This window comes from Rhea pennata, chromosome 25 (genome assembly GCF_028389875.1).
Source record: "Rhea pennata isolate bPtePen1 chromosome 25, bPtePen1.pri, whole genome shotgun sequence".
Lineage (NCBI taxonomy): Eukaryota > Metazoa > Chordata > Aves > Rheiformes > Rheidae > Rhea > Rhea pennata.
This window is the reverse complement of record NC_084687.1, coordinates 5,946,948-5,959,820: the sequence shown is the minus strand read 5'-3', so window position 1 is coordinate 5,959,820 and position 12,873 is coordinate 5,946,948. Positions and strand designations below refer to the sequence as shown.

Sequence of the window (12,873 nt, the reverse complement as noted above, 5' to 3'; positions counted from 1 at the left end):
GGAGGGAAGGGGCCCGCCTGACTTCCCGCAGTTGCTTCCAGCCCAGTTTTCTCCAGCTGCTTCCCTCAGCCAGCGTTTGTCCCCCTGCAAAACAGACTGGTGCTTTAGCCACCCCCGCAGCCTGCAGGTCCGACCGGGCTCCCTCCTCCGGGTGCCCCAGCCGGGTCTGCCGCAGGACAAGCTGGCGCTGGGGCGGCTGCCGCCGGGAAGCAAAAGCTGCCGTCATGTGGTTCTGCTCACCGCTGCAAAAAGAAAGTGAAACAATTACTTTTAAAGCCAGAAAACTCACAAATATGTCTTTTTAGAGGCTTCTGACTTGTGCACGTTGCTTCAGCCTTCTCAGGCGGATGAGCAGAGCAAGGGAAACGACAGACAGGAAGGAAACAAGTAAAATATTTTATAAAATATATTATAACACTTAAATGAAGGGGAAAAAAAGATATTTTCCCATGGTGCTGCAGGTTTTTCCGCACAGTTCGTCGCAGCCGTGCCCAGAGGAGAAGCCAACGCTCCCTCGGCTCCAGAATCGCGTCGGACCTGGCGCCCACCGACTTTGGGGGGTCACAACAGCCCGACGGCTCTGCTGGGCTCGGCCACCGCCTTGCGCTGGCCTGGCCGCGCCGGGAGACCCGGGGACGTCCCGCCGGGAGAGCCCGGCTCCTCGGAGACTCGCTTCTCCATCCTCTCCCTACGCGTTGAGTTTTACGGCTCGTTTCCCTTCTGCGGCTGCCGCAACAGCAGCCCTTATCCGGGCTGCAAGCCTGTCTCCCACCCACAGAAAAAGCAGCTACATCCTGGAAACCAAGTTTATGCTAAAAACAAGCGTTCCAGGCGGTGGCGGCAAAGCCTCAGAAATCCAGGTGCCTGCGCAGCGGTGCCTTGCCCAGAGCAGGCCGCTGCCCGGGCTCGGAGCCCCCCGCGGCCCCGTCGGGTCCCCAAACGCGCAGCGGCGAGCCGGGCACGGCGGCAGCTCATCCTGCTCCCGCCGGGATTTGGGATGCCGCCGCTGGCGCGAAGCTGCCGTCCTGCCCTCCGCCAAGGCCGCGGTGCCGGCGCCCCGTCCCTTCCCCGGGGGTGACGGGCTGGGACGGGAGAGGGGCAGACCCAGCTGCAAACCGACGCGATCAGAAGGGCTTAAGGGATCACAGCATCCTCCTGCGTATTACAGGCAGAAGCAACTGCTGGAAAAATCAAAAATCATTAGTGGGTCTCCTTTACCTCTCTGCTTCCTGTTTCATAAGAAAAAAAAAGGGAGAAATAAACCCTACGGGGAAAGCAAGTGCCCCAAGCAGCGCGCCAGGAGCCCGCTGCACCCCCAGGCTCGACGGAGCCGGGCTGACGATGCCCAGGGAGGGAAGGGCAGCTCGGCCCGTGCGGGCTTCAAGAGCTGGGAGGATATCCGCGCCGCGGGGCCCCGCTGCGCCCCCACTCCCTGCACCGCCGGCTTTCCAAGACGTTTTTGCCTAATTTTCCCTCCTTGCAGGCGGGGGCCCCGAGGACCGAACGTGGCCCCAGGGGGACCCAAGGGCTCCGAGCCGCCCTTGCTGCGCCCTCCTTCCCAGGAGGGTTAACGGGAGAGGGGGCGGACGGCTGCGGGTCGAGGCCGCTGGCTGTCGAGCGCGTCAGGCTCGGCTAAAGCAGGGCGACCCGGCGCGACGGGCACAAGGCAGCAGCGCGCTGCGCTCACCGTCGTCCTCTGGGACCGGCGGCGAGCGGAGGGCAGAAGGGGTGGCCGCCGCGGCGCCTCCACCTAACGCAGCGCCCTAGGAGCCTGGCAGCACGTTTCGGGATCCTCCTCCAGGAGCTTCCTCCTCCTCCTCCACTGTCCAAGGAAAAATCTAAGCCCCAGAGCGGGCACCAAGTGCAGAGGAAGGGCCGCTGGGGTTCGCCTCGCTCTCGCGTTCCCACGCACACTCAGCGGCGCGCGCTCTCGCGATACATCATTTACTGCTGTCCATGGGCCAGTATTTCCACCATACCCAAAACATTTATTTCTCCAAAACTATTGCTAATGACAATGGATACATTTTGTTGCCCCAGTATGGATTTAACATTTCCAACACATGTAACTCCTAATACTGTACAATACTGTACCAAAAGAAAAAAAAAGGATGTACCTCCATATTGTACAGAGTTATATATACAAAGTACAATTTTACACAGTTTAATATATACACCATATATATATTGGTGTAAAAGACATGAAACAATGGAAACTGTTTGAGCAAGAACATTCCCATCCCACCATTAACAACTGCTGTCAATAAAAAAGAAATATCGGACGCACCATACGAGCCCAAGCCCACTATCGCGGGACTAAGGTTTCAAAGCAACAACACCAAAAAAAAGATTTCTAGACTTTGCAGTTGAACTGTTTCACGTTACAGTAGAACCATGGCATCACTGCTATTCTTCAAAACGCGTTAGAGATGCTCTCAACCAATGCCCTGTTTTGGCTACATAGAGCTGGTCTTTTGAAGACCCTGCTGCTCACAAGTATTGCTCCAGCAGTTTGGCACACTCACGAGTCCAACTCCATTGGACTTTATTTATTCAATCGCAGCACTCTGCTGGGAGAGGAAGGCTGGTGAAGTCCACTTCAGAAGTGAAGTTACTACAGTGCCTCTGAAACGAAGGGTCCGTCTGTACTTTCCATTGCAAACTGCCAAGTGTTTACCCTGTACGAAGCTTGGCGTATCAAGTATTAGCACAGCGGGGAGCTGCCCTCCCTCTCTGCTTTCACCTCTTTTTGGCCCATCTTTGACAAACAAAACTGTTGTCTCAAACTACGTTATAGGAAGCACAAAAATGTAACAGAAACAAATATTAATTTCCCAGGCTTTGAACTGCTGTTTTGGCATCTCGAGATCCACCAAAATAGCATCCGAGAATCAAGCCTGGAAAATAACCCCTCCTGGCACCGGCGGTAAGGGAGCAGGCAGAGGTGAAGAACGCCTACGAGCGGCTCCGGCAGCCGTGGCGATTTGTGCGTGACGCAGCTGCGAAGGGTCGCGGCTCCGCGGGAGCCTGTGCGGGCGCACGGCAGCGGGTCAAGTATTTCGTTCAAGTACCAGGTTGCTGCACGCAGAAGAGACGAGCGGAAAGCCGACCCAAAGAGAGGAGAATCTTCGGAAGTGATATGTTAGCCCAAAACCAAAAGTTCAGTCCAGCCCACCAGTAACACTCAGCATTTTCTCTAGGTTGGAAGCTCTCTGCAGGGCATGAAGCTTTAACACAAGAGAAAACATCGTTCCCGTCTGTGCAAGCCTCCAGCGCTTGCTGGTGCCCTAAAGAAACATCTGCGTTTCTCTTACTGCACATGTGGGACGCTAGCCAATATCAGGTAAGCCCACAAAAACAGTAATATTTTCGTGAAAACTAAAAATGGCAAAATAAACAGTTGAACTCGTCGTTTGTTCTGTACTGCCTCAGTGGCGAGGCGACTGCCCTGACGCTTTTAGCTTTGCTGTTTTCCTAGCTTGTGGCTCAGAGTCAAATGAGTAAATGTATTTACACTTTGCAGCACATTCCTATAGAATTAGGGCTTGATCCTGCTAAGCGCAAAGCCCCCGACCTGATCCACAAAACCCAAACGTATGCTTAACCGCAGAGGGCTACGGACAGGGACGACTCCTGGGCTTAAAATACAGCATGTGCTTACTGACTTGCTGGATAGGGGCCACACAGCTCAACATCTTACCAACTCAAACTCAGACAAGTTGTCTCGATGGGTATTTTTCCATCGTTACAGTTGCCTTACCAGCAAGCTATGCCCTGCTGAGAACATAATCTACTTTACGTATTCCCACAATACATATCTCATCAAGTGACAGAGTATTCCAGTCTATCAGGTAAACGTATGCAAAGCATCTGAAGTGCTAACTTGAAACATTTATTTCTTTTGGAAAAAAAAATCCACCTCTCAAATACTTAAGAAAACCCCAAACCTATACAACATTCAACTAAATTTGAGGTTTTGACACAGGCAAGGAGAAGTAAGTAGTAAGGCAGCAAACTCCATCTGCAGTGACCTCTCCTGTCCGAATATTGCTAGAGCTGTCGTGAACGCGTGGGCAAATGCCGTGGAGTGACTGCTTACCCCGTGCCGCGCGCAAGGCGTGGGATTCACACAGATGGAATTTCTTGCCAACTTCTGAAATGTTTTGTTTTGTAAATAAATTTATGAGAACTTGGTTACCTTAACCTACTTTTGTGCAAGAACAATCTTGCCTTAAAGGAAAAACAACAACAACAACAAAAAACCCCACAACAACTCCCCTTCCCCCTCCCCCCCAACCCAACATATGAGGTATTCATCACAGGAAACCCAAAGACTCTTTTTAAACAATACCAAAATACATACATATACAACGTTTTTCTGCTGTCACAGTGCACTCTAATCATTTTCGTTGCAACAGAGTATCCAGCACAGGTAACACGAGAATGTTTGGTCATGTCTCATTGCTTTGACATGAAGAACAAATTTACAATTTATAAACTGTGAGCCTTTGGATTACCTTAGAGAAGCAGAAATTTAGCAATCATTAAAGCACACTGCTCCCTTCCCAACAAGGGAAGTAAAACATACAAGGTTAGAGCTTCAAAACCTATTAAGATTGATGGCCTAAAATTATATTTTATTTTTTAAAGTTTTGCTTTGGATTATTCCAATCCAACATTTGATGAACAAGAATCCTTTGCTCATACAAAGCACTATCAAACAGACATATGTTATTCCAGTTATCAAACACTTCTTGTCTTTATATTTGACACATACATTACATAAAAGTCATGAAAGAATTTCCATGGAAGAGCTAATATTCCTTCTGAATATGAAGATATGAAGTAACATTTATACCTCTCCAAGCAAACCACTGCGTCTTATTTGTCCACAATACATTGGTCTCTTCTACACTGGACATAAGATGTCCACCGGTTTGGTGGAGAGTGGTGCTGATGCTTCCAGTTCCTCTTTCCCACCTCTCCTGCAACAAACGGTAATAAAACACTTACGGGGAATGTTCTCTCAGCCTTGTGCGTTCACAAAGCGAAGCAGACAAGCCACAAGTTGGGGCTTCCTCCCCTCGTCCCCCCCCCCCGTGTGTGTGTGTGTGTGTGCGCATGTGTGCAAGTTTCCTGCTGGTCAGATAGGCCCAGATCACATGGAAGAGGAAAGATGTTCTTCAGGCTGCCATATTGCTTGCTGTAAGTTAAGTGTCAATCACAGTGCACACCAAAATTCCAGTTGAGTTGCTCAAGATACAGTTTGTCCTGCTAAGTATATTCCACTTGACAGTAGGATTGTCCCAGAGCTGTGGATGCTAGAGATAAGCACGGTAATTCCATATACAGACAGTTGCTGTTAAGAGTAACCTGAAGTCTTTTTGATCTCTCATTTTCCATTCATACTTCAGACCTCGACGATAGAAAAGAGTATCTCCTCTCCAAATGTGCTGTGTGTGGCTGGACACTGATTCTTAGAAACATGAGTGCTAGGCATAAAAATATAAAGAAAATAAGGCATTACAAATGAATCAAAGTAAGTTTACAGAGATCCTGCTCTTGACACGGATTCACTTTGGCCATTCATGACCCAACAAAACAAAACAAAAAAAATCCCTACTTAAAGCAAATGCCAGAAAGTTCTGCCTGAGCGAAAATTACAAGTTTGTTTTAATTCTTTTTCCCCAAAAGAACAAGTGATTCCTTGGTGGTAGGAGTCCATCAGAACCTGAGAGCAAAGTTCGCTGGTCAAACTGGTGGGATCTTCCCCTGAGAGCTGAACAGGGCAAGACCCAGTAGGAGCCACGCGCATACTGCAGTGCTTCCCACAGAGAACTGCTGCTACAAATCAGTTCAGGAAAAACAAATAACGAAAATAGCCTCACTGAAATCTTTCTCGTGTTCCCTTTCTACTGGTGTCCACAAATTTTTTGTATGTTATTAATTTAGGGCACAGAAAATTTGGCTTTTTAAAATGAACATCTTTCCTTTGGATATGCTTCTTTTATAGAAATTGGATGGACACAGGAACAATAAAACCCTGTTAATTTCTCCAAGAAACATCCTTAAAATGACTCAGAAAAGTATGGTTATGGAAAAATTGTTCTTAATAATGCAAATTTTGTTTGTCACTTCTTTTTTAATCACTAAGTGCCCATTATAATGACATTATACTCACAAGGAAGCTAAATGTGAGAAACCCCAAAATTTACAAGAAACTCACCTAAAAGGAAGAGGAAAATAACTTCTCATCTTTGCCTGAATTTATTTGATGAAAACCTAAGAGGTACAACTATTTAAGTCCCAGAAAAGCTTAGGAACTAAGGATCAGTCAAAAGTTTCCTCTCTTGTGGGACTGCAAGATCTTCTTTACTGTTTTAAGTGGCACATGCCTTTTTAAAAAATTAAATAACTGTTAGCATTCTGGAAATCCTCAGCAGAGTATAAAAAAGTCCATGCAGCCTGCTAGCGGCTGAAGTACTTGCTGTCTACCATATAAATATGTATACTAAGAATTCATTCAAATTTCTGCAGAGTCCAAGGAAGGCATGCCAGTCTACCGAAGAAATATGCAGTGAAGCCACTCCAGAAGCCACATGCTGCCACGTCAACATCCCAAGCAGCACTTCTTACACCACTCTATGAGAGCGGGGATCCCTAAAGCAGTCCACAGTGGTCACAGCCACTGACCAAAGCATTTACAACCAGAAACTGGGAGAAGATACAAAACTTGAGAACTTCTGATTGAAGTTTTGTAGTGCTTGTAACTGGGATTTTGGTAAGGACCTATCTTGGAACGTGATCAAAACAAGAACGTGTGCATTAGTAAATGAACTCCTAGAAGGGTACGCCAGCTAGTTTTCAAAAGTTAAATTGTTTTTACATTCAGTCTCCCAAGACCATACACTATATGATAGCCTATGGGCTGAACATTACACTGAAAATCAGTAAAGCTGTTTGTAAACATGGGAGAGCAAAGAAGGAAAAGACAGCTAGATTGTCCATAAGTAACAACTGGGCTCTTTCCTATGCTCCTAAACCTCAGGAGCATATTTGTTTATATTTGCACAGACACATAGTACATATAACTCCATAAAATCTAAGTGTGTTCCAGAGTAAAGTATTTCTCATAACAAGTGTCGACTAAAGGAGGAAGCTGGACAGCTAAGAGCTTTGGCCCTTCGGGAAGGAATGGTGGGGCAAACAAACAAAAACGGAAGATGTAATGGGAAGTTAAGACAGACCCTTAACTACAGTGGCACCAGTGGGCAACGGCATAACACACAAGAAACAGGCATGTCCAAGCTCCACCTAGCTAGTGGCACCAAAACATGCAGTAGACTAAAATCTATCCTATTGTTTCCCTGTGATAAATGAAACACAGAATATATAAGTTACTACACCAGTATTCAAAACATGGTGCCACTAAATATTTTTCAGTGGCCAAACACTTGAACAGGGTATCAACTAGAAACCAGGATCCAACTCATCACTTTGTGTTTTCCTCCTCAGCTTCACAGTGACCTGATATTGGATTTCCCAAGCATGGCATGTCCTATTTTGCCTTACAAACATCACTGATGCAGGTACACAGGACGAGGCTTAGTTACGAATGTTTCACTCCCAGGAAGATTTCCCAGCAGTAAGTAGCAGTTCACAACTGACCTTCAGAAGCTCAAAAATTAGTTAAATAGGAATTTTAATGTCTCTTCAATATAGCCTCTTCATCTGAAACAGTACAGTCATATCCAAGTGCAGCATCAAGTTCATCAGACAGTACAGGACTTGTCAGCAGGCTGCTGAGATGCTGAAGAGGCAACACCAGGACTCGTGGTGTTAGTTTTGGGGAAAACCGTAGGCTTCGGCCTCGTTGCTGGAGGTTTAACTTGGGTGGCCATTTTGACCGACTTCACTGGCCTGAAGGTGCACGGGATGTCGCCGGCTGTGCTAGCGCTCCGCTGGAAAGGGGGTTCAGTGTCCTTGAGGATCTGAGCGTGCAGGGGGCTAGAGGGCTCAGAGGTGGGGGCCACCACCGGAGACGTTTTCAGAGGCTCCAGTGTGTCAAGGACAACATCTGGCGTGTGCTTTACGCTGCTTTGCCTTTCCAGCTCCCGCAGCTCATTCAGAGCAGAGTTCATAGTCGCTTCAATATCCTGCAAAAACAAAAGAGAAACTGAGTGAATCACAGAACTGAGACTCATACATAAGCAGATAAGAGTCAGCCTCAGAGCGCTATGTATTTGGTTTTCAGTCTGTAAATACCAAAACTCGATGCAACTGGGAAGTCAGGAACCTGCAGGTGAAGTGAAACCTAGGCCAAACCACACTCGTTAGATGGCACTATATACAGAAGCCAATAAGCAGAAGTATTTTTCTTTGCTAGGTAGTAAAACAATTATTATGCTTTCTTTAATGCTAATCTGGTCCTTTAGAGATGCCAAGGTCTCCTGATTCTGCTTGGATTTCAGTGACGAATCCAATTCTAAAACATCGCTATGAACAGAAAATCATGTAGCTCAAAAATATTAGTACCCTTCTTTGCACTTTATTTGGTACCCGAGATTAAGGAGAGTAAGTCTAAGGAAGGGAAACGAAGCTGACATTTTGGGCACTGGCTAATGGATCAAACACTGTTAAAACATTGAAATCATTGTATGTTCTTGCTGCATTGTTGGTTTTGCTGCTATATACATAGCCTTATCTTCCATAAAGATATTACATGGGACTGAAAATTTCAATGTTTTTTTAAAACACAGAAAACATCACAAATGCACAAAAATTCAAGTTGGTAGTTCTCCCTCCTCTCATAAAATATTACAGTTATTAACAAACCAGTATAGAGAGAAACTTTTGAGATTAAAAGATGTGAGCTTTTGTTCTCAACTGTATCGAGATCTACATGTCTGCTAAAGCCTGCACTCTGGAGCCCACGGGTGCACCACACTCGGCGGCGAGAAGAGCTTCGCCTTTCCGTGACTCACAGCTTGGCTACAGCTTTTCAGCTTCCTTAGAGGTTTTTCAGGGGGTGGGGAAGGTAAATCAGTCAAGGAATGGCAGAAGAAACCGGAGACAGTAATCTGACACCTCCAAGTCTATCTTGAGGCCAAGGGGATTTTACTTATAAAGTTAGGGAAAATATGCAAAGTGTATGATGATTGTGAGAGGGTGTTTAAAGAGATACTATGGGGGACCAAAGAGAAATACTAATTTAGCATGATGTTGTTGTTGTTGTTTGTTTGTTTTAAGGCTATTCTCCAGTGGAAACAAATGGAGTTAATACTCTGGCTGGAAGAGAAGACAGAACAACTTCAGTTAGAGTTTAACTGAAGAAAAAAGAACCTGATTTTTGTTCATCAAAGCCTTAGAAGGACAACGAAATACAAAGATGAGAACTGTATATTATAACTTTATTGGAGCAAATGGGCTAAAGAGATTCATAAGGGCAAAATACAATTTTTCATCAGAATATGAATCAGATCAAACCTGTGCTTTATTACTCGATGTTGCTGCCTTGTCAATGAAAATGACATTTAATTTTCATGCATTTCCCCCCAGCTTTTTAAAAGTCTACAGACTTCTGAACCAAAAGAGGCAAAGAAGTCAAGTCACTCCGAGCTGACCTTGTAACCTGAGATCCCAGCATTCCTTGGCTTTAGATAGCTCCATCACATACTGAAAACAGTTGGTATAGGCAAGCATACATGTGCAGACACATCTAACAGCTTGGACAGGAGAGAGAGAAGATCCTTCAGGGAACAGGGAAATCTATAACATTTGTATCATTCACCCCATTAGTAGCTGTCACTTCCTGAAATTTCTATGTCTAACTTTCAATCATTTTCTATTGTACTTGTGAAACCACAGATGTATGGATGCAAAAAAGACCAGCTGTTTTTCGGTCAACACCAGTCGCTGCTGTGGCAGCTTATGGTCCCAAATGCAGTGGGCCAGAACAGATTTTTGTGTACAGAGATGCAGGCAATAAGCACAGAGATGAAGAATTCCTAAGTAGCTAGTCTGTATCAAAGCTAGGAAAGACTAAGAAAAATAACACCACCTTTTCCTTTAAGCGGTACAGAAAATTCAATTTGGGCAGACTATTTCCTTGCCATATGGTCAGTATGTGGAGTTAGTCCCAAAAGCAGAGCGCTTTCTCTGCAAAGTTAAAGCACAGCTGTATATGCATTTGTATCCTGTCTTCATTTCAAGGCACTTGTCTAAATAAATAGCTAATCAAAACTAGGAAGATTATGTCCAAATTTGGTTTCTAATCTCCCACTGAACCCTGTGAGCATATAAAGATGGCACTGTGAACACTGTTCAGCTCAGCAGCCTGCTTTTGTTTCGCTTGCACTGCTACATATGCTTCCAACGTCTGACCACAGGCAAGTCTGCTAAACTGACAGGAGAATGTTAAATTGACACTAAATACTTCACTTTCCTCATGTCTTGAAGTTTAGATTATTTAACTTTTTGCTGACAGCTTTGGAATCTGTGCAGTTTTCTGTAATGGGCGATTTTATTGTTGAAACTATATTCTGAATAATGAACAAGGCCAAGTTTTTATTGAGTAGGGACCTGACTGTTTACCTTCACTCATGAAAGCAGTCTCAGTGACTTGCACAAAGGGAGGCTAAAAGATTAGACTCAAGCTGTGTAGGAAATTAATACTGCATGGCTAGAAAGAATGGGATACAAGTTATACGATTAATTCAGACTTTGCATTAAAACATTTCATTGTATCCAATATCCTTTAAGTAAGCTCAAGCAATCCTTAAGGTAGGATACTCCTTTTTACCTGTGCAATAACTTCAGGGTCCATGGGCCGGTGGTTGTTGAAGCTCTTTGACCTCCCTGCTGTCACAGTTTTCCGGATCTGTGGACTGTCTATCCTGTTCTTCAGCGACGAGTGTCGGCTGATAGAATTGAGACTGCCGTGGCCACTGATGGAACATTTATCTGGAATCTCCTTGGGAAGACTTTGGCTCATAATGGGCTGAGATGAGGGTCTGGAACCGGCTATGGCTCCTGGGGAGGCTGGTTCTGCCATTGAACTACCTAGTCCATGGCTGTCACTTTGACGAAAGGCTCTTCTGATGCTGCCTGACTCTGGTTTCTTTCTTTGCCTTCAGTCACAAAAGCAAAACAAGTCAATACAAGCAGGAATACATGATGGGCTGTAATTTGAAGATATCCCCCCAAGACAACACAGAAGACAATGGGAAGAGACATACAGATACCCAGATTATAAATACACCCAGGCCTTTAGAGAGTCATTGTGAAACAGTGAATCATTGCGTTTTAACACTTCTAATAACAAGACTGATTTTCTGGCAGCTGTGCACATTCATAGCAAAAACAGAAAACTTGGATGGAAAGTAATTGAGTTGGTCATGAAGCAAAGATTTTATATTTGAACAAAAAAAAACCCTCTGTGCCATCAACAGGTTTTGATGATGTGTTTTTATTACATTAGAAGAGCAGAGCTACAATTTTTGACTGGAGGACACAGTATAAGTCTACTAAGCTCCTGGACCAAGGCATCAAGTTATTATTTTCAGAGATTGGCAAGCAAAGAACCCCATAGATAGTTTGGGGTTAAGAACCATTTCCAAAATGTGCTGGTGGTAAGAGAGACATCTTTACCAGTGCTTTAGTAAGACCATGAGGCATTATCTATTAGGGCTACAGATACACCAAAAGATGACATCAAATGGATGAGCTGATCCAAACAATTTACTTTCTACCCCAGCAGCATGTGGTCTGACAGCATGATTCCATTCAAATTATATAAAGGCCATTGTAGCAAGAATACTTTATGCCATAGGTCTGAAGCTTGGCATCCATTATACAGGGAAGGATCCATTTTTATATAGCACCAGCCCCAGGAATAGCTGCAAGAAAGTGTTAACTCCAGTAGGATTTTGGCATCCAAATAATAATTCAGTGGGTGGCACAACTGTCATTGCGAAACCATCTGATTTAATTTTGCTCAAGTCTGTTCACACATAGGTCAGAAGATTCATTCCTAAAGAAAAAACAACAAAATGAGTCTTATGCTACTATTGCTAAGTATCAGTTTCCCTAGTAAAGGGAAAAAAATGGAGTGGACATTAGCCAGACTTCCTACAAACACTACATACAACACACGACCAAACAGTAGATGGAGAGGCTCCAGCATAAGTCTGTTCATTATATAAATTCTTCATAACTGACAGAACAACATACTTGAATGGCTCATACAATAAATATCATAAAAGAAGGATCAGATCCCAAACTGATGGGCGAAGCTCTGCTGACCTGCTTATCAGCAGAACTCGGCTGACTCCCACAGCCTGAGGACCAGGCTCCAGGCAGGACACTAGCTGTTCTAAATCTTTTCAAAAGAAATGCATTTCTATTACTGCTTTTACTGACTGAAGTCTGTTAAGTTAACTGAAAGTTTAAAATGTCCACTCCTATAAAGCCAATTAATATCTTCAGCGCACAAAGAAAGCTTTTTTCATAGTAAGGAAATAATCAGAAAGATTTAGGATACTGTCTGCTCTAAAATAAGAGATCAAGAAATTTAGTCTCTTGTTAGCTTAGTTCCCCTGATTTCTTAATCAGGCTGACTGTCAGCTAAGGCAACAATTTCTCATTCAGCAGGTTAATAAAATTGGGAGATGTGTTGTTTCACTGCAAGCATATGGTTAGTAATCTGCTTAAGGTGAAAAGTGCTGGAGAAATGAAAAATGTTAAAGGCAGTATCAGATGGTGGGATTTAAGCTATGTCATTTAACACAAAATGTGATACTAATTTCTGAAGACTGTCCCTGTCCCATAAAGCAAACCACGTTAAATGTAAACAAGACATAACAAATCACAAAC

General features: G+C 44.5%; 1 protein-coding gene and 1 long non-coding RNA gene across 6 annotated transcripts in view; one reads left to right on the top strand and one right to left on the bottom strand.

Moving 5' to 3' along the window:
- Positions 1-1,838: 1,838 nt before the first annotated feature.
- LOC134150725 (uncharacterized) lies at positions 1,839-9,307 on the top strand. Its single transcript, XR_009960710.1, has 4 exons — positions 1,839-3,343; positions 6,538-6,781; positions 7,516-7,645; positions 9,250-9,307. It is a non-coding gene; the product is annotated as an uncharacterized LOC134150725 (long non-coding RNA).
- Positions 4,298-12,873, bottom strand: part of SRGAP2 (SLIT-ROBO Rho GTPase activating protein 2) — a 113,767-nt gene continuing 105,191 nt past the window's right edge. For 2 of the 5 annotated variants that reach the window (XM_062594769.1, XM_062594770.1), the window contains exons 22-23: positions 10,802-11,129; positions 4,298-8,156 (exon numbers count right to left, since the gene is read on the bottom strand). In XM_062594769.1, coding sequence (XP_062450753.1) covers positions 7,773-8,156; positions 10,802-11,129 — 712 coding nt within the window. In that variant the 3' untranslated portion in view covers positions 4,298-7,772. Of the gene's footprint in view, positions 8,157-10,801; positions 12,032-12,873 lie in introns of those variants that run through there. The other 3 variants (XM_062594771.1, XM_062594773.1, XM_062594772.1) reach the window with 2 other exon arrangements.